We start from the raw sequence: 22,528 nt of genomic DNA on the forward strand, positions 1-22,528 counted from the left end.
AAAAGGGGACGGAGGAGAGAGAGAGGATTTTTTTTTTTTTTATTCTATCAGGTGAGAGACTTCAGACAGAATGAAGTCAAGAATATTGTCAACACCCAAAAAGGACAAAGCCATTTTGCAACACGACAAAACACCCCCCACCCCCGTCTTCTCAAACAGACACAGACACACAAATACACAGACACACACGCAGTATTTTTAGATGGTTTACTGGCCATACCATAGAAGGAGAAATATGTTTCTCTCTCTCTCTCTCTCTCTCTCTCTCTCTCTCTCTCTCTCTCTCTCTCTCTCTCTCTCTCTCTCTCTCTCTCTCTCTCTCTCTCTCTCTCTGTGTGTGTGTGTGTGTGTCTCTCTATAGACGACTTTTGGAATCAGAGCCAACACGAGGCCCTATCTCTTCACAAGATTTCTTCACAAGATGATGTAATTAATAGAAATATATTCTGTGTCCGTCTATATTTTGACAACATATTTCTAAACACCCAAAAACATATGCTTTATCACTGGGTGACAAATTGGGTGGGGGGGGGGTCCACATTTCTATGAAGAATTAACTGCCTGGCTTCAGCTCTCTTTTGGCTCCGGGACAAGAAGCTGCTTTTGCCAAGAAGACAATATAAAGTTCCTGCATTTTAAGTCTCTCTGCTTTTTCTTCCCCCGCTGAGGAGGTACAGTATCTCGCTGGAAGTGGCTGCAAAGGTGTCGCGTTTGGAAACCAGGCCAAAAGGCATGAAATGAATATCAGGGCTGAGACACAACGCTGGTGTCAGAGAAACTCTACAAGAATTACATTTACATTTAGTCATTTAGCTGATGCTTTTATCCAAAGCGACTTACATGTATTGATTGATTGATTGAAAAGTTTATTAACAGATTGCAGAATGGGTACAGTACAGTACAGCTCAATACATACAATTGTTAAGGGGATGCAGACCAGAGAAAGACTTTCGTCTTGTTTACATCAGGGTCCCCCATTTTCAATTCATCATAACATATATGACATACATGACATACAGATAGACAGTACTGCTACATCTATACATTTATGACATATCAGATTTGCAAATACAGTACTGTTTGTGATACAAAAGTGTCCAGAAAAGGAGTGTATATACATTTGGCGTAGAAACTGTACATTGGAGGAGGTTGGTTGGGTGGGGTGGGGTTGGGTGGGTTGGGTGAGGGCTGTACATTGGAGGTGGGGGGGGGGGGGGGGGGGGTTGGGTAGGGGACACACACACATTTTACACTGTACAAGTTCTGTAACAACAAATCAGCAGGAAGGGAAGGGTACAATGAACTCTGGCAGCTAAGGTTAAGTTAGATTGTTCGTCAAACAGTGTTGAACTTGAGTGCTACAGTCTTGAGTGCATAGAACTAGAAGTAAAGACATATTAGCATAGTAGGTAGTAATATAGACATATTAGCATAGTAGGTAGTAGTATAGACATATTAGCATAGTAGGTATAGACATATTAGCATAGTAGGTAGTAATATAGACATAGTAGCATAGTAGGTAGTAGTATAGACATAGTAGCATAGTAGGTAGTAGTATAGACATAGTAGCATAGTAGGTAGTAGTATAGACATATAAGCATAGTAGGTAGTAATAAAGAATTACATCACGCGCAGGAGTGGGTTGTGAGAATTAGACCATGCCTAGGGGTGGTCGTTAGACCCCCCTAGGCATGGTCTAATTCTCACAACCCACGACTGCACATGGTGTAATGGCTTTTATACAACTGGCGCATTCCTCCAACCTTATTGCTATACAATAAACACACATTAATTGAAGATTTATTGAAAAAACCATCCGCAGACAAAGTAGTTCCCAAAAAAAATAAAAAAATAAGTTGCCTCCATGTGGAAGCAGCTCGGAAGTGCATCCAACTGTTCTCAGTAAGACATCCAACAAACTAAGACATCCAACTGTCTCTCAACTAAGACACCCAACAAACTAAGACATCCAACTGTCTTTCAACTAGACATCCAACAAACTAAGACATCCAACTGTCTCTCAACTAAGACACCCAACAAACTAAGACATCCAACTGTCTTTCAACTAGACATCCAACAAACTAAGACATCCAACTGTCTCTCAACTAAGACACCCAACAAACTAAGACATCCAACTGTCTTTCAACTAGACATCCAACAAACTAAGACATCCAACTGTCTTTCAACTAGACATCCAACAAACTAAGACATCCAACTGTCTCTCAACTAGACATCCAACAAACTAACACATCCAACTTTTCTTTAGTTTTGAACCTACTTTCTATAGAACTTCATTCTTAGATGCTTCTATAGAAAGTAGGTCAAACAAATTAAAAAAAGTTTTCTTTGCCCTATATAGGGGGGGGGAACGTTTTCTTTGCCCTATCAGAGTTTTACATTTTTAAATTTTTTTAACCTACTTTCTATAGAAGCAGCTGGGAGGTGCACTGTTTTAAGTGAGCGTGGGTTATTGAATTGATTGATTGATTGATTGCTAATTTTATTACTGTCCGCCTTGTTTCCAACTGGTTAAGTTTAGGCACTCTTTCGAAGTCGCTCTCTTTCGAAGTTTGTTAAGGTTAGAGTTTGGAATCAGGGCTGGTGGTCTATCGCCCTGCTCTAAAGACAAACTCTAACCTTAACCAACTTCGAAAGAGAGCGACTTCAAAAGAGTGCCTAAACTTAACCAGTTGGAAACAAGGCAGACAGTAATAAAATTTGCGATTGATTGATTGATTGATTGCTAATTTTATTACTGTCTGCCTTGTTTCCAACTGGTTAAGTTTAGGCACTCTTTCGAAGTCGCTCTCTTTCGAAGTTGGTTAAGGTTAGAGTTTGGAATCAGGGCTGGTGGTCTATCGCCCTGCTCTAAAGACAAACTCTAACCTTAACCAACTTCGAAAGAGAGCGACTTCGAAAGAGTGCCTAAACTTAACCAGTTGGAAACAAGGTGGACAGTAATCAAATTTGCAATTAATCAATCAATCAATCAATTCGTGCGATTTTTATTTTGTTCCACAATGACTCATGACCCATCAATTACATCATCCAACATTGTTTAAGAAACTAACACATTCGCCGTGACAGAATCGTTTTTCATTTAGTCTTTATGACCCTATCACCATATCCTTTCGGGTCCTGGGCAGGTCCTGGGACCAAGAGCGTGGGGTTATTACAAATACCCACGTGTAAGTTGACTGTTTCAGCCAATCAGAATCGAGAAATTTGCATGCCGTTGTATAAAAGTTAAGATAAGATCCTGACTGAATCTCGGTCGTTAAAGAACCCAGGACGCCTATCGTAAAGAGTAGGGGGTTCCCCGACGTTCCTGGCCAAATTCCCAATCAGGTCTCTGACATCAAGGCCACCTAATCATCCCTTCCCCTTAATTGGCTGATATCAATCCCTGTCTCCTGAGCCGTTCAGCCATTGTGTAGTGTGATGTGTAGCCTGGTGCCATGTATGGCAGCCATTGAGCCTGCGTAGCCCAAGGTTGGGTGCTGCTACCAGTGGTGGTGAAGGAGGCCATTCCCACCCTACAAGCGCTTTGAGTGTCTAGAAAAACAGAAAAGCGCTATATAAATGCAATTAATTATTATTATTATTATTAAGATAAGATAAGATTTTCCTTTATTGATCCCCTTGGGGAAATTCAGGCATCATAGCAGCATGGGAGAGGGGGGGGGGTACAAGTAGTAAAAACAAGCAGTGTAAACAATATAACAAATCAATATAATTAACTAACTAACTAACTGAAATATACAGTATTCACATAAGGTGCAGTATGCATAAGGTAGTATTATTGTCCTTTTAGGTTCCTAGTAGTTGGATGTCTGGCAGCAGTCCCTGCCCACTGTTGTGGAGCCTGATGGCCGCTGGTATGAAGGACTGGCCGAGGCGGTTAGTTGAGTGTCGGGGGGGGGGTTATGAGTCTGTGACTGAACGTGCTTCTCATCTTGACTAGCTCGTCATAGAGGGGGTGGGAGGGATTATCCAGGATAGCAGCCAGCTTCCTTCTCATCCCCCTCTCTGCCATTGTTCGTCAAATAGTGCCGATCTTGAGTGTTACACTCTGAGTGCATAGTAGTATAGGCATATTAGCATGATAGGTAGTAGTATAAGAATAGTAGCATAGTGGCATAGTAGCATAGCATAGAACTAAAAATCCAATACCAAGAGAGCCTTAATTGCGTAACATGGCAGGAATCAAAAGCTAAGTGAATTGATTTTCTGCGTACACACACACCCACAGCCACACACACACACACACACACACACACCCACAGCCACACACACAGCCACACACACACCCACACACACACCCACAGCCACACACACACACACACACACACACACACACACACACACACACACACACACACACACACACACACACACACACACACACACACACACACACACACACACACACACACACACACACACACAGCCACACACACACCCACAGCCACACACACACACACACACACACCCAAGTGGTACATACTGTAGAAGCGCATTAGATCTCATCTAATGGAGTAAAATGGATTATATCTCAACCCAATACTTCAGTGAGAGAGTATTGGATCAGACTGTGTGTCGCTCGCGGCGGTGCATCCATGGGCTGTTGGTTTTGTTTTATTTAGATTATCTTTTGCATCGCAGCAGCTGTTCTTCCCGGGGTCCAATAACTTACATGGTGACGACACAACAACAATATACATTCACACTCATCACAATGTATTGACGCGACACATACAAAAACACAATAAACAACACACCTAAATGAAACAAACACTGTGATTAGACGACGTAAATAGAATCCGTCACAATCAAATGAATAGATGAATCGTAATTTAGCCGTACGTGTAGTTCTCTCACTCCTACCAGTGTTACTGTGTAGAACACAAGAACTGTAAACCTTGTTGGCCTGTTCCCTTCTGCTGCCGCTGGAGAGCCACGCCGCTTACAGACGCTTATGGCAGCAGAAAACAAGCACACATCTGCAATAGCTGTGACCTTTTTGTGATAGGCCACTCCCATGGCCACACCCCCTTTTAGCTAATTGACATGAACACACACACACACACACACACACAGACACACACACACACTTGACCTCCAGGCCAAATGTCAGCCTCCCAGTGTGAAACCTGTGGCCGCTAGAGGGTGGAGAGATGTTTGTGGACCAACCGACTGACCAACCGATCAACCGACCGACTGATCAACCAACCAACTGATCGACCGACCAACCGACCGACCTACTGATCAACTGACCGACTGACCGAAAACAATTATTCAGTCCTCCAGGAATAGACTACAACATAGACTACACCCATATAACCCTGTATGATAGCATGTACAATAATGCTGTATATACCGTATATATATATATATATATTTATTCTTACCGTATATATATCTATCCACATCTGTCTGTACGTACCTGCATATAATCCTTTTTACATATCTGTAGATACTATATCTATATCTGTACATACATATCCCTTACCTACTCTTACTAGTTACACTGCTGGCCAGTATGACTTACTACCATAGTGTGTTTATACCTGTATCACTGTACATATTAATACTACAATTCTGTACATACATCTGATTAGCACTATTACTTTATATATTTTATACCCAGTTTAATCACCTGTACATTGTATATAACTATTGCACTTTACTGTTATATTTGCACTCTGGTTGGGTACGATGCATCTTTTTTAGTTGTACTGTACTTGTACTGTATAATGACAATACATTTGAATCTAATCTAATCTAATCCTATCTAATCTAATCTAATGTAGTCTAATCTAATCTAGTCTAATATAATATAATCTAGTCTAATCTAATTTAGTCTAGTCTAGTCTAGTCTAGTCTAGTCTAGTCAAATCAAATCAAATCTAAACTGTTTCACGTTGGTCATATCTTGGTCTCCGTCTGAACACATAGTGTCTTTATGAGGAGTGACCAGCTCTAGCTTGAGTGACAGGTCTGGTCCCTGGTGGAGGAGTGAGGAGGTGCAGGTGCTGCCGCTCACCTCCTCTGGGCAGGGAGTCGTTGAACAGGCCCTCTGTGGCCTCGCAGGTGCTGCCGTCGCCTCCGCACACCCTGCAGCGGTCCTCCTTGGCGTCAGAACTCAGGATGTTGTCACAGCCCACGTGCTGCAGGAGGACAAGACGTTTAGCAAAGCCAGGAGCACAGGACTGAGACAACGTCAAGATTCAAGATTCAGGAGTTTATTCATCACATACATACCAGGGCATACAGTGAAATGCGGTTGTGCAAAAATACAATAGTAATAATGACTGAGACAACAGGACTGAGACAATAGGACTGAGACAACAGGACTGAGACAATAGGACTGAGACAACAGGACTGAGACAACAGGACTGAGACAATAGGACTGAGACAACAGGACTGAGACAATAGGACTGAGACAACAGGACTGAGACAACATGACTGAGACAATAGGACTGAGACAATAGGACTGAGACAATAGGACTGAGACAACAGGACTGAGACAATAGGACTGAGACAATATGACTGAGACAACAGGACTGAGACAACAGGACTGAGACAACAGGACTGAGACAATAGGACTGAGACAATAGAACTGAGACAACAGGACTGAGACAACAGGACTGAGACAATAGGACTGAGACAACATGACTGAGACAATAGGACTGAGACAATAGGACTGAGACAACAGGACTGAGACAATAGGACTGAGACAATATGACTGAGACAACAGGACTGAGACAATAGGACTGAGACAACATGACTGAGACAACAGGACTGAGACAACAGGACTGAGACAACAGGACTGAGACAATATGACTGAGACAATAGGACTGAGACAATATGACTGAGACAATAGGACTGAGACAACAGGACTGATTGTGCTTTTTCAAATATCCCACCCTCTCTCTCTCCCTGTCTGTCTGTCTGTCTGTCTGTCTGTCTGTCTCTCTCTCTCTCTCTCTCTCGCTCTCTCTCTCTCTCCCTCTTACTCCCTCCTCTCTTATTCCTCTTTAGTCTCTCAACGTATTGGAAATAAACACTGAAACCTACTCCACAAAGTGCACCCAAAGCAAAGCAGTTCTCTCTCTCTCTGTGTGTGTCTCGCTCTCTATCTGTCGCTCTATATATATATATATCTGTCTCTCTCTGTCTCTCACTCTCTCTGTGTGTGTCTCTCTATCTGTCTCTCTCTTTCTATCTGTCTCTCTTTCTCTCTCTCTCTCTCTCTTTGTGTGTCTCTCTCTATATCTATCTGTCTCTCTCTCTTTCTATCTGTCTCTCTTTCTCTCTCTCTCTCTCTTTGTGTGTCTCTCTCTCTATATATCTATCTGTCTCTCTCTCTTTCTATCTGTCTCTCTTTCTCTCTCTCTCTCTCTCTTTGTGTGTCTCTCTCTATATCTATCTGTCTCTCTCTCTTTCTATCTGTCTCTCTTTCTCTCTCTCTCTCTCTTTGTGTGTCTCTCTCTCTATATATCTATCTGTCTCTCTCTCTTTCTATCTGTCTCTCTTTCTCTCTCTCTCTCTCTCTTTGTGTGTCTCTCTCTATATCTATCTGTCTCTCCCTCTGTCTCTCTGTCTCTCTCTCTTTGTGTGTCTCTCTCTATATCTATCTGTCTCTCCCTCTGTCTCTCTGTCTCTCTCTCTCTCTTTGTGTGTCTCTGTCTATATCCATCTGTCTCTCTCTCTCTCTTCCTCTATTTGTGTCTCTCTCTCTATATCTATCTGTCTCTCCCTCTGTCTCTCTGTCTCTCTCTATCTCTCTCTCCATCTGTCTCTCTCCCCCTGTCTCTCTATCTCTCTCTCTCCCTCTGTCTCTCTCTCCCTCTGTCTCTCTATCTCTCTCTCTCCCTCTGTCTCTCTCTCCCTCTGTCTCTCCCTCTCTCTCTCTCCCTCTGTCTCTCTCTCTCCTCGGCACATGTGCACACAGCAGTTGGAGTGCTTCTGAAAGCCTTCCAAGCAGACAGTGTTCCAGAGATTTATCCCAGTACGGCAGTTAACCCAGAGAGAGCCCCCCCCCCCCCCCCCCCCCCCCCCAAATAAAAAGACACATTGGATTCAGACGAGCAGGAAACCTGTACTGCTCCTTTGGTAGGAGTAATATATTCCACCTCTTTGAGTTCTCTTCCCAGTAAAACACTAGAACCTATATAATACTAAATCACAACCTGAGCATCGTAGTGGATCTGGGTCTGGGGGGGCACTGCCAGTCCTGGGGGTGTAGTGGTGGATCAGGGGCTCGCTGCCAGTCCTGGGGGTGTAGTGGTGGATCAGGGGCTCGCTGCCAGTCCTGGGGGTGTAGTGGTGGATCAGGGGCACGGTGCTGCCAGTCCTGGGGGTGTAGTGGTGGATCAGGGGCACGGTGCTGCCAGTCCTGGGGGTGTAGTGGTGGATCAGGGGCACGGTGCTGCCAGTCCTGGGGGTGTAGTGGTGGATCAGGGGCACGGTGCTGCCAGTCCTGGGGGTGTAGTGGTGGATCAGGGGCACGGTGCTGCCAGTCCTGGGGGTGTAGTGGTGGATCAGGGGCACCTGGCTGCCAGTCCTGGGGGTGTAGTGGTGGATCAGGGGCACCTGGCTGCCAGTCCTGGGGGTGTAGTGGTGGATCAGGGGCGCACTGCCAGTCCTGGGGGTGTAGTGGTGGATCAGGGGGCACGCTGCCAGTCCTGGGGGTGTAGTGGTGGATCAGGGGCGCGGTGCTGCCAGTGTGGCAGTGAAAGGGTTAACCTGATGTTGTGTGTGGCAGTGAAAGGGTTAACCTTCTGTGTACTGTCGCAGTGAACGGGTTAACCGTTTGGTAGTAGTGTGGCAGTGAAAGGGTTATTAACTCAAGTGGTGCAACTGAAGCAACATTATTGCTCGTCGATCCCACAAAGGCAAAGAAAAGAGAAAAGACAACAGTCTACCGGTCCCGGAGAGCAGAGGGTCTGAGGCGTGCTGTAGTGTAGTGGGACCAGGACTGTTTAACTACTTAATGTCCGTCCTACAGTACGTCCAGCGTAGGACAGCGTGGCATACTGTAGGTCAGAGAGGTCAAAGCAAGTACTTGAGAGAGGACCAAAATGTTATTACAAACCTCCCATCTCTACCACACACACACACACACAGACACAAACAGACACACACACAGACACACATACACACACACACACACATACAGACACACACACACACAGACACACACAGACACACACACAGACACACATGCACACACACACACACACACACATACAGACACACACACACACAGACACACACAGACACACATACACACACAACATACACACATGCACATACACATATGTACACAGACGAACGCACAAGCACGCACGCACGCACACACACACACACACACACACACACACACGTCACACACACACACACACACACACACGCACACACACACACACACACACACACACACACACACACACACACACACACACACACACACACACACACATACACACACACACACACACACCTCATTGTCCACACGATTTATTATCATAAAAAACACAGCTGTCAACGAATGCCAACTCTCACAATGAATAAACAAGTCGTTTTTTTCTGTCTCGCTGTTAAAATATACTATTTTAAACGTGTATATTCAATCGCTATTAAACAGAACACCCAATTGTGTAATAAATGACAATGTCCTTCATAATGTCCTCATGAAGTCGGACTTGTGTGAATTTCCTGTTTTATTAGTCAATAATAAACGGTCACGGCGGAGCTGCGTGGAGCTGATAAGAGACGAGTCCTTTGTCAGCGGCTCGGTGCGCCGCTCGTGCTTTCTGTGTGTCGGAGAGCCGCGCGCCGCTCCTCTTGTAGTAGCCCGGCGGTCACATTGGCCCCGTGTCAGTAGAGCTACAGTAGTAGTGAACACAGAGGGAAACGCTGAACGGGGTCGGCTGATATGTGACGGGGAGGGGAGGGAGGGAGGGGGTCAAAAGGTCAGTGGTGGAGTCACCGTGCGTGACCCCACTGGACCTCGTGTCGCGGCTCAGCCAGCGTGAGAATCGGTTGTCAGCCGCTGTGCGGAGCGGAGGGAGGACCACTGGCTGATGTAACCATAGTGTCTGTAGATACTATATCTATATCTCTGTATCTGTATTTTTTTATATATATATTAGGGCTGTCAAAGTTAATGCTTTAACTTTGGAGATTCATTTAAATTATTTAAAGCATTAAAATAAATTAATCTAGATTAATGAGAAAGAGGTCTAGCTGAGTCAATGTTGATGGTTTTGTTGAACATTTGTATTTCACAGGAGAGAAACTGTATTCAAAGAAAGCTATTAAAATAGTCTTTGAATCTAAATATACTTTCTTTGTGTTGATTTTACATTAATTCCATGATTTTACTCAAGTAAATATCTGTTACAAGCTTCGGTCTTAAGTAGAAAAATGCTATTTTTAATCTAGATTAATCTAGATTAATTACAGAAAATTGTGAGATTAATTAGTTAATTTTTTTTTATCTATTGACAGCACTAATATATATATATATATATCTGTTTATTGAATTTTCAGTGCAACCAACATTTACAAATTATATGTGCTTGAAAGTTTTCCATTAGGAACACAGAACGGAATACAAAGGACGACAGACATCAAAACAAAGTGACAGACAGACAAACAGTTTACAACTTATAATTTTTTCATAAATAGATAAAAGAATATTTTAAAAAGACATAAAAATAAGGAAATTAATTTTAAAAGAGTGAGTACAGCGATTCATAGGTCAACCAACTCTGGTGTTGATTTGAGATGTCATGCTCATACCGAACCTTTGGCAGGTGCACACAATAACAATTGTGGGTATTGAGCTGTACTGTATTGTACCCATTCTGCAATCTGTTAATAAAGTTTTCAATCAATCAATCAATCAAGGGAGAAAGTTTAAAGGGGAGGAAGGAGTGCAGAGTGTACCTCGGATATTATGTGGGTGAATATCAGTCTGGGACGTGTGTAGTCTTTTATCAACGCACTTGCAGTTCCGCATTCGGGTTCCGCGATCTGATTGGCCACTGACGTTTCTCTCTGCGGCAATCACGTTACGCCTATTTCTGCCTCTAACAGCCTGCTAGCTAGCTAACGCCTAGTTCTATCACTGGTTAAGCTTAGGCGACTCTTTCGAAGTTGGTTAAGGTTAGAGTTTGGAATCAGGGCTGGTGGTCTATCGCCCTGCTCTAAAAACAAACTCTAACCTTAACCAACTTCGAAAGAGTCGCCAAGCTTAACCAGTGATAGAACTAGGCGTTAGCTAGCTAGCAGGCTGTTAAGAGGCAGAAATAGGCGTAACGCGATTGCCGCAGAGAGAGAAACGTCAGTGGCCAATCAGATCGCGGAACCCGAACGCGGAACTGCAAGTGCGTTGATAAAAGACTACACACGTCTGGGACTACGGGGAGGTGGATCCTCTCAACGTAGGAGAAGAAGGGAGCCCACATAGAGTACAACGTGTCTGTAGACCCAAAGGGCATGAGAAGGGGGTATGGAGGATTTCCAATGAAGTAAGATTAACCGTCTTGCTAACAAAGTAACAAAAGCCAAAACTATTTGTATCTGTATCTATATCTATATATATCTATATCTGTATCTATATATATATCTATATATCTGTATCTCTATATATATATATATATATCTATATATATATATATATCTGTATCTGTATCTATATATATATATATATATATATATATATCTATATCTGTATCTATATATATATCTATATATCTGTATCTGTATATATATATCTGTATCTATATCTCTATCTGTACATATCCCTTACCTACTCTTACTAGTTACGCTGCTGGCCTGTATGACTTACTACCATAGTGTCTTTAGACCTGCATCACTGTACATATTAATACTACAACTCTGTACATATACATCTGATTAGCACTATAGTCAGTAGTACTAATTTACATATTTTATACCCAGCTGTACATTGTATATTACTATTGCACTTTACTGTTGTAGTATTGCCCCCCCCCCCCCCCCCCCCCCCCCCAGTACCACCCATCACCCCCCAGCAGCACCCCCCCCCCAGCAGCTCTCCCTTACCCTGCACTCTCCATTGATGCAGATGTCCAGAGAGTCGGCCTGGCAGCGGGTGCCGTCGATGACGGCGGGGGAGCGCTCAGTGTAGAAGTTGTAACCCTCCGCCAGGCAGTTCAACGCACAGGGCTTCACTCCACCTGCGACACACAGACCCACACAGAGTACAGTTACTACATGAGTCCAGCCTGAGAACCCTAGAATCCTACCTATATACCTGCTGCATACCTTTTTACACATCTGTAGATATACTATATCTAGATCTGTACATATCCCTTACCTAAATCAAATCAAATCAAATTTATTTGTAAGGCCCGACAAACAACACACGTTAATGTCCCCATGGGCCGGACACGACTTCTTTAAACAAGTCAAGAAGAAACATCACAATAAATCAAGAAAACAAAAACACCATAAAGTCCATTTTTTTTTTTAATAAATGCAAAATAAATGCAACACTCCCACGCGAAGGTAAGGAAAAACTCACTAAAACCTAGCAATAGGAAAAAATGCACCACAGGCAATGTGGAGGAGAGAAACCTTAAAAGGGCCGTTCAAGGGGGGATCTCCCTTACCTACTCTTACTAGTTACGCTGCTGGCCAGTACGACTTACTGCCATAGTGTCTTTATACCTGTATCACTGTACATATTAATACTACAACTCTGTACATACATCTGATTAGCATGTGTGTGAACAGTTTCAAGTACCTAGGAGTCCACATATCCAAGGACTTGACATGGACCACACACATTGACAGTGTTGTGAAGAAGGCACGGCAACGCCTCTACTTCCTCAGGCGCCTAAGGAAGTTCCAAGTCAGTCAGAAGATCCTTAAGAACTTCTACTCATGCACAATAGAGAGCATCCTGACTGGCAATATCACCTCCTGGTTTGGGAATAGCACCGCACAAGACCGCAGCAGACTACAGAGAGTGGCCCGTTCAGCCGAACGCACAATTGGAGGGGGCTTCCCACCCTCCAGAACATTTACAACAAGCGGTGCAGGGGTAAGGCCAAGAGAATTATCAAAGACTCCAGCCACCCGAACAACTGCCTCTTTGAACTGCTGCGGTCAGCCAAGCGATACCGGAGTCTCATGGCAAGCACAGAAAGACTCAGAAGAAGCTTCTATCCCCAGGCCATCAGGTTGCTCAACGAACAATAACACTATGCAACAACCATCAAAAGCACACACAGCACACACATCCACACGCACACACTCACTTTAAGCAAACAACTCACTGCAGCACCCACTCTACACACTTTAGAACACCTAAACACACTTTATATTTATTGGCAAAGAATTTGCACTACAACCCATACCTCAGTACACCTTACTGTAAATTGTACCTAAATCGTACCTCATCCCATTTCTGCTTTGCACTATATAGTATATTGTAATTAGTATATTGTATGGTAACTCAGTACTTCTACTCTGCATTGAACATTGTACATATGTACATACTGAACACTTGTGTCTACGTACGTGACTTCTATTTTATACTTGCTATACTTCTTTTATTTTATACTTATCCTTTTGTCTAGCACAGTCTCTGGAGCGTAACAGAAAGAAGCATTTTGTATAAAGGTATTCTGTACTTCTGTATGACAACTAATAAAGAAACTACAAACTACAAACTACACTATTACTCAGTGGTACTCATTTATATATTTTATAGTTATTATAGTTTAATAACCTGTGTACATTGTATATTACTATCGCACTTTACGGTTACATTTGCACTCTGGCTGAACTCCTTTTCATTGTACTGTACTTGTGCTGTATGATGACAATACATTTGAATCTAATCTAATCTGATCTAATCTATAAGACGCTATAGCTACATAATGTTCCTTGTACTTTACATTATGAGTATGGTCATATGTAGCGTGCAGCGTTGGTACAAACAGGCATAAACCCTAACAGCGCAACTGAGCCAAAAGAGATTAAAGAGTCAGTTCCCCTCATCCAGTCCTTGTGGTCATAAGCGTGAGTGGACTGGGGCTGTATAGAAATGTATAGAAATGTATTTATCCTGTCAAAAGTTTAATTTTGTTTGTGCCCTCGATAAACAACACAAGCGGAGAGACCGTCTCCAGCTGCTCGCCGTGTGCCAGGATCTGCAGCCATGCAGGCCTGGGATCTGCTTTAGAACTCAATAACAATCACGTGGAGGAGCGCTAGCGGAGCTCAGATCTGACCCCAGATCTGAACCCAGAGAGCCTGACGTCACTGTAACCCCCGACACCGGGAGAGACTCCAGTGACACACACACACACACACACATCCACACACACACACACATCCACACACACACACACACACACACACACACACACACATCCACACACACACACATCCACACACACACACACACACACACACACACACATATATACATACATACACAGAAACACAGACACACACACACATCCACACACACACAAACATCCACACACACACATCCACACACACACACACACATACATACACAGAAACACAGACACACACACACACAGAAACACAGACACACACACATATCCATACACACACACACGCACACACTCACACACACACACACACACACACACACACGCACACACACACACACACACACACACACACACACACACACACACACACACACACACGCACGCACACGAAACTTGAACTTGAACACATCCACACACACACACATTTCCATACACACACACACGCACACACTCTCACACACACGCACACACGCACACACACACGCACACACACGCACACACGCACACACACACACACACACACACGCACACACACACAGAGGTTATCAGCTGTTGTTTGTACATGTTTGTTCTGGGTCCAGCAGATAGCGGCGAGCCAGCAGGAGGTGATGGATGGTTCTGATGGGAGTCCAGTGGGTCAGGCTGCTGCAGGGGAGGCAGGGTGTTGGGTTGTTGATGAATTCTCTGCACTTCTGCCTCAAGGCTGTTTGTTCTCAGCTGCTTGGAGCCGCTCCAGTGACGTCTGGATACGGAGAGGCTGATCCAGGGACAGGACACAGACACTGCAGGGCAGGAGGGAGGGAGGTCCAGGGCTGATCCAGGAACAGTGGATACAGAGAGGCTGATCCAGGGACAGGACACAGACACTGCAGGGCAGGAGGGAGGTCCAGGGCTGATCCAGGGACAGCAGACAGACACTGCAGGGCAGGAGGGAGGTCCAGGGCTGATCCAGGAACAGTGGTACGGAGAGGCTGAGGTCCAGCAGACAGACACTGCAGGGCAGGAAGGAGGTCCAGGGCTGATCCAGGGACAGTGGTACGGAGAGGCTGAGGTCCAGCAGACAGACACTGCAGGGCAGGAGGGAGGTTCAGGCCAGGCTGATCCAGGAACAGCAGACAGACACTGCAGGGCAGGAAGGAGGTCCAGGGCTGATCCAGGGACAGCAGACAGACACTGCAGGGCAGGAGGGAGGCCCAGGGCTGATCCAGGGACAGCAGACAGACACTGCAGGGCAGGAGGGAGGTCCAGGGCTGATCCAGGAACAGCAGACAGACACTGCAGGGCAGGAGGGAGATCTAGGGCTGATCCAGGAACAGCGGTACGGAGAGGCTGAGGTGTAAATGGTAAATGGCTGAATTTATATAGCAGCTTTTATCCAAAGCGCTTTACAATTCTGTTCCTCACATTTGACCCACTCACTCACATTATTCACACACCGACGGCGGAGGCGACCACGCAAGGTGCCGACCTGCTCATCGGGAGCAGAGTTAGGGGGGTTAAGTGTCTTGCTCAAGGACACTTCGACACGCTGCCCGGGAGGAGTGGGAATCAAACCAGATTACCAGACGACTGCTCTACCTCCCGAGCCACTGTCGCCCCACACTGTGTGTGTGCGTGTGCGTGCGCGCGTGTGTGTGTGTGTGTGTGTGTGTGTGTGTACGCTGTATGTTCCGCCATCGCCGTCCACTCTAGCTTGGCCAGATAGCGGCGTGACCCAGAATCCGCGGCCCGTCGAGCCCCTCCTGACGGCCCCCCCCCCCCCCGCCAAGCTCTTAGCACGAGAAGCCCTCAGAATGTCTGTCCAAAAAAAAAAAGCGAACTGTCCCGGGACGGGGGGACACACGCGGCCCGTCCCCAACCAGACCCCAGGGAGCAGCGCTCCGCTCGGGGGAGGAATCTGAGGAATTCTCTGCCTATCAAAGAGACCTTCCCCTACTGTTGGTGTTAGCTGGGTACACAAGACAGGCCCGGCCTGCAGACCGTCACCGGCGCCGCGGCAGAAGAAGAGGCCTGGGAAGGTTTCAACGCTCCCTAAAGAAGAGAGCGTCCACCGTGCCCACTGTGGCGGGATGAGACCGCGCGGTGGGTGATGGGTGGTGCGCTATTTCGCCTGATCTCCAACCGGCCGAAGTCGGCCCCAACGTTACCCTCGGACGAGCGGCACTGGCTTCCCATCGCTGCGCAGATCCTTCGCTTCAAGGCTCTTGACCCCCCCGGCATACCGTGCGGCGAGGGGGGGAAAGGCTCCCTCCTACCTCCGCTCAATGGTCTCTAACTACACACCCTCAAGACCCCCTACGCTCTGCATCTTCCGGCCGCCTCAGACCCACTCCTATCGGAGCTCCTGGGGGGGGGTCGTCGAAGAGAAGCAGGCTATTCCTTCTGTCCTCGCTCCACAATGGGGGAATGAACTTCCCACCACAGTCAGGAGGGCAGCTGAATATCAATATCTGACTAACTAAAACAAACGCTACTATACTTGTACTACTAGCTATCATGCTATAATGTCTATACTACTATGCACTCAGGGTGTAACACTCGAGCTCTATACTATTAGACGAACGATGCCACTGACCCTTAGCTGCCAGAGTTGCTGACTTGACTAAATTACTAAATATAAATGTTATAATAATAATAATAATGGATTGGATTTATATAGCGCTCTTCGTGACACCCCAGTGACCCCAGAGCGCTTCACAGAGTCCATTATTCGTTCATACACAGTCATACCGGTGGTGGTAAGCTACAATTGCAGCCAGAGCTGCCCTGAGGCAGACTCACGGAAGCGTGGCGAATAATCATCGCCTACGGCCCCTCCGACCACCACCAACATTCATTCACATGCATTACACATTCATACGAGGCAAGTAGGTTAAGTGTCTTGCCCAAGGACACAACGGCAGTGGGATGGACATGGGCTTGAGCGGGATTCGAACCACCAACCCTTTGATCATTGGACGACCCGCTCTACCCCTGAGCCACGCCGCCCCATTGCTCGACTCACCTCCGGTGTAGGGCTTCCAGTTGTAATACTTCCCGCGGAACGGCTGGCTGTCGAAGTCGGCGCACTGCTTCTCCCGGAAGTCGCGGGATCCCGCGGGGCAGCCCTGCAGCGGAGAGGCGGGAGACATTCTGTTAAATCTAAGACTTTTTAAGACCTTTTTAATACCACTTAGAGCTAAATGTAATACAAATAAAAATAAAAATAAAAAATGTATATGTTTTTGTAGATTTGTATTGGTTTGTACTACTGGGCAGTCCGGTAGAGAGAGAGGGAGAGGAGGAAATGGGAGACAGAGCAGGGGAAGACATTCGGCAAAGGACGCCGGGTCCGGGAGTCGAACCCGGGGTCGGCCGTTTCGCGACGCAGCACGTTACATGGTGTGCTACTAGAGCGCCCGTGTGTAATACCAATTTCATGACCATACTATAGCAACAACCAAAAAATAAAAACACATAGCAACACTAAACTGGCGGCTGCACTTGCGTACCAATTTAAATTCTCACATCTTCCATACAAGCTCTCGCCGGAAACCGGTATAGCCCCGCAAAAAAACAACTACTTGAATACAAAAACATTTCATATGTTTAATATTATTTCACACACTACAGTCTACACACTACACTACCCAGCCGCTCCAGTGTTTAGACCTCTACACTACCCATCCAGCCTCCCCAGTGTTTAGACCTCTACACTACCCATCCAGCCTCCCCAGTGTTTAGACCTCTACACTACCCCAGCCGGTCCCCATGATCTACAAAGCCGATTAAAAGATAAAAACCATTTCGTTACAAGATGCCATGTTATTTTACTTCCAGACACTGAAATACAGACGTGTTCCTCCCTTCTTGGAATTCCTCAGCGAGAACAATGTGTTTCGTGTTTGTCGGCCCCTGCGTGGTTCTCTGCTCGTGTTGATTTGTGATGGATAATAGAACACTTATTTGGCTGGTAATTAGAAACATAAACGTTGCCCTGGGAGCCGGGAGCCCAACGCAGACTGGCCTAGGCCCGGGTTTCACTGATCCCAGGTCTGCTTCTAGGCCCGGGTTTCACTGATCCCAGGTCTGCTTCTAGGCCCGGGTTTCACTGATCCCAGGTCTGCTTCTAGGCCCGGGTTTCACTGACTCTGGATCTGTTTCTGGGGCCCGGGTTTCACTGATCCTGGATCTGTTTCTAGGCCCAGGTTTCACTGACTCTGGATCTGTTTCTAGGGCCCGGGTTTCACTGACTCTGGATCTGTTTCTGGGCCCGGGTTTAACTGACTCTGGATCTGTTTCTAGGCCCGGGTTTCACTGACTCTGGATCTGCTTCTAGGCCCGGGTTTCACCGACTCTGGATCTGTTTCTAGGGCCCGGGTGTCACCGACTCTGGATCTGATTCCAGGGCCCGGATGTCACTGACTCTGGATCTGTTTCTGGGCCTCTCTCTCTCCGCTCCAGTGAAAGAGACTCTGTGTGAGAAGGTGCTCCTGAAAGCCCCAGAAAGCGGCGTCTCCCTCGGGACAAATAAAAGCTCTTAGTGAGCCAAGTTCAAAGTTGTATTTCACAGCCGGGGCTTGGGAGCTGTGCTCCGTGTCAGAGCAGGCCTGCAAACGGTGGGGCGGTTGAATGACTTTTATCACCGCTGAAGCGTTGGCCAACCGGGGCGGGGTTTAAACATCCACATCAAACACGAGGGGGGCGGCGTGAGTAAAGACAGGCCAGACGACGTTACCGCGGGGGACGGGGCCAGGCGGGGATCACCAGTGGAGGCGGGGGCCTAGCGAGGATCACCAGTGGAGGCGGGGCCTAGCGAGGATCACCAGTGGAGGCGGGGCCTAGCGAGGATCACCAGTGGAGGTCTAGCGAGGATCACCAGTGGAGGTGGAGGCCTAGCGAGGATCACCAGTGGAGGCGGGGCCTAGTGAGGATCACCAGTGGAGGCGGGGCCTAGTGAGAATCACCAGTGGAGGCGGGGCCTAGCGAGGATCACCAGTGGAGGCGGGGCCTAGCGAGGATCACCAGTGGAGGCGGGGGCCTAGCGAGGATCACCAGTGGAGGCGGGGGCCTAGCGAGGATCACCAGTGGAGGCGGGGCCAAGCGAGGATCACCAGTGGAGGCGGGGGCCTAGCGGGGATCATCAGTGGAGGCGGGGCCTAGCGAGGATCACCAGTGGAGGTGGGGGCCTAGCGAGGATCACCAGTGGAGGCTGGGGGCCTAGCGAGGATCACCAGTGGAGGCGGGGCCTAGTGAGGATCACCAGTGTTCTGAGGATTAACACTCTGCGGAGGCTGAAAAGGTCCTCTGTTACGTCTACGCCATCGTTTATTTGAAATACAATGATATGTGGGAGACAACAGTGATCATATCAATACTTAAAAACACACCTCTTCAAACTAGATCTGAAATAATAATAACGTACTGTAATTTACTTACATTTATTTATTTTGCATTTATTTAAAAAAAAAAATTGTATTTATGGTGTTCTTGTTTTGTTCTTGATTTATTGTGATGTTTCTTCTTGACTTGTTTAAAGAAGACGTGTCCGGCCCATGGGGACATTAACGTGTGTTGTCGGGCCTTAAAATGTTTTGATTTGATTTGATTTAATGCACTATTGTGTACCTTACTACTACTTATACTACTACCTATCATGCTATGTCTATACTACTATGCTACTTATACTACTACCTATCATGCTAATATGTATTACTATGCTACTTATACTACTACCTATCATGCTAATATGTATTACTATGCTACTTATACTACTACCTATCATGCTAATATGTCCCTTCCAGCTGACTTTTCAGACGCCTTAGATGCAACTCTGTCAGGTATACAGTACATCTTTTTTAATCAAATGTTTTTTTATTCCACATAGAATTCCAAAACTCAATATAGCTCACAATTCAGTGCCACTCACGAGTTTTCTCGGATTTATTAATATCTTGTTGAAAGCCACTCACGAGATTTCTCTGAATTTTTTTTTTTTTTTTTTTAGCGATCTGAAATCATATTGTATCACGCGAGCCTACCCTAGTCTACCCGAGCGCCACCGGCGATCAGATGTGGAAAAAAGCGCCCCCTATCGTCTCCCAGATGACATAAGGGATTTTGGAATGGACTCAATGAAAATGGATTGGGAAAAAATCCTGTACTCCACATTTTCCAGTCCACTGATGCAGCCGGGGTTATCAGAGTTCATTCTGGAGCCTCTGAGCCCCGCGGAATCATGTGTTCTACTGTATCACGTTGGATCTATACACTTATCGATTTTTTCGAATGGTGATCAGGAATTGGAATATACCAGTTGGATACCATCTGATGTCAGGTAAGGAATCTATGTTATCAGTGTTAGGATAATCAGACTCATTTTGATGAAGATATAAGCTGTTTTGTGAAATGTCCTCTATTGGTTTCACTGTAAAAATCCAAGAGGAAATGAACACGGCGATTATCCGTGCGCGGCTCGAATGGGCGTGCGTGTACGTATAATATTGATCATCTAGCGTTTATTTGAAAACGATTCATAAATAGGCAGACAAATATCAACGTTCTGGAATATTCCAGTAAAAGACGATTATCATAGAATGGCCCAGAATGGACTGTTTTTTACCTCAAAACGGGTGCTTTTCAAAATGCTCTCAAACGGAAATGAAGCAATAAAAAACCAATCTGCCTTGACAGCACTGACTGGAAAAGGATTCTTTGATAAGCGACGGGCAGATTAGACACATAGCCATAATTTAAAACATAGATTAGGCGATATTAACGATAACATTGGCACCGATGGTGGCATTCAAGCGCTAACTCTGGCGCCACCTCGTGGCACTGAAAGTGTTAAGACACTGTGACAGGTTCAATTCTCTCAGATGTGAGCTTGTACTGTACACCCGAAAGGGTTAAATGTGCTCTCTAACCTGTGACACCTGAACATACCCAGGCCGTGGTGCCCCGCAGAGCAACAGTGGAGCACTCACTAGAGTCTAGTGACTAGACTAGTGCTTCTCAATCTGGGGGTCGTATACATACTGTGTGCAAATACAACATCATGTTTATACTGTATATTATTTTGGTATCGATGCATTTATCCCGTGAAATTAAGGATATTTGAAGTCTAAGTCCTCCAATCAAAGTCACATTTCCAGTGAAAATGTGAGAAAAAAAATTATGTGTCAAACTTCATAATTCTGTCTGTGCGCGACAATATCATCACCCCCCCCCCCCCCTATCTGTTTCTGTCACCTGCTGCTGTACTTTTGTCTAAGCGATCTCCTCTAGTAAGCGATCTCCTCTAGTAAGCGATGTCCTCTATAAGTGATCTCCTCTAGTAAGCGATCTCCTCTATAAGCGATCTCCTCTATAAGCGATCTCCTCTAGTAAGCGATCTCCTCTATAAGCGATCTCCTCTAGTAAGCGATCTCCTCTATAAGCGATCTCCTCTATAAGCGATCTCCTCTATAAGCGATCTCCTTTATAAGCGATATCCTCTAGTAAGCGATCTCCTCTAGTAAGCGATCTCCTCTATAAGCGATCTCCTCTATAAGCGATCTCCTCTAGTAAGCGATCTCCTCTATAAGCGATCTCCTCTATAAGCGATCTCCTCTAGTAAGCGATCTCCTCTAGTAAGCGATCTCCTCTATAAGCGATCTCCTCTAGTAAGCGATCTCCTCTATAAGCGATCTCCTCTAGTAAGCGATCTCCTCTAGTAAGCGATCTCCTCTATAAGCGATCTCCTTTATAAGCGATCTCCTCTAGTAAGCGATCTCCTCTATAAGCGATCTCCTCTATAAGCGATCTCCTCTAGTAAGCGATCTCCTCTATAAGCGATCTCCTCTATAAGCGATCTCCTCTAGTAAGCGATCTCCTCTATAAGCGATCTCCTCTATAAGCGATCTCCTCTATAAGCGATCTCCTCTAGTAAGCGATCTCCTCTATAAGCGATCTCCTCTATAAGCGATCTCCTCTAGTAAGCGATCTCCTCTATAAGCGATCTCCTCTATAAGCGATCTCCTCTAGTAAGCTAGCTGCACAGAGCCCACAGTGGTCTACCTGATGATGTCAGGGCACAGTTGTCAGCGGGCTTCACTCTCAGGGTCCCTTTCCTGATTTAATGTCCTCACAGGACTACAACTAATTTGCATTTGGTGTGTGTGTGTGTGTGTGTGTGTGTG

General features: G+C 45.9%; 1 protein-coding gene across 1 annotated transcript in view; it reads right to left on the bottom strand.

Annotated features, from left to right (window-relative positions):
* The window catches only part of adamts6 (ADAM metallopeptidase with thrombospondin type 1 motif, 6), a gene marked incomplete at both ends in the record, with an annotated part of 100,823 nt that overhangs the window by 52,131 nt on the left and 26,164 nt on the right, over nucleotides 1–22,528 (bottom strand). Inside the window, 3 exons of the mRNA XM_084324811.1 lie at nucleotides 6,047–6,170; nucleotides 12,100–12,233; nucleotides 17,374–17,476. Coding sequence (XP_084180937.1) covers nucleotides 6,047–6,170; nucleotides 12,100–12,233; nucleotides 17,374–17,476 — 361 coding nt within the window. The remainder of the gene's footprint in view (nucleotides 1–6,046; nucleotides 6,171–12,099; nucleotides 12,234–17,373; nucleotides 17,477–22,528) is intronic.

This window comes from Notolepis coatsorum (assembly GCF_963971535.1).
Source record: "Notolepis coatsorum genome assembly, chromosome: 11".
Taxonomy (NCBI): domain Eukaryota; kingdom Metazoa; phylum Chordata; class Actinopteri; order Aulopiformes; family Paralepididae; genus Notolepis; species Notolepis coatsorum.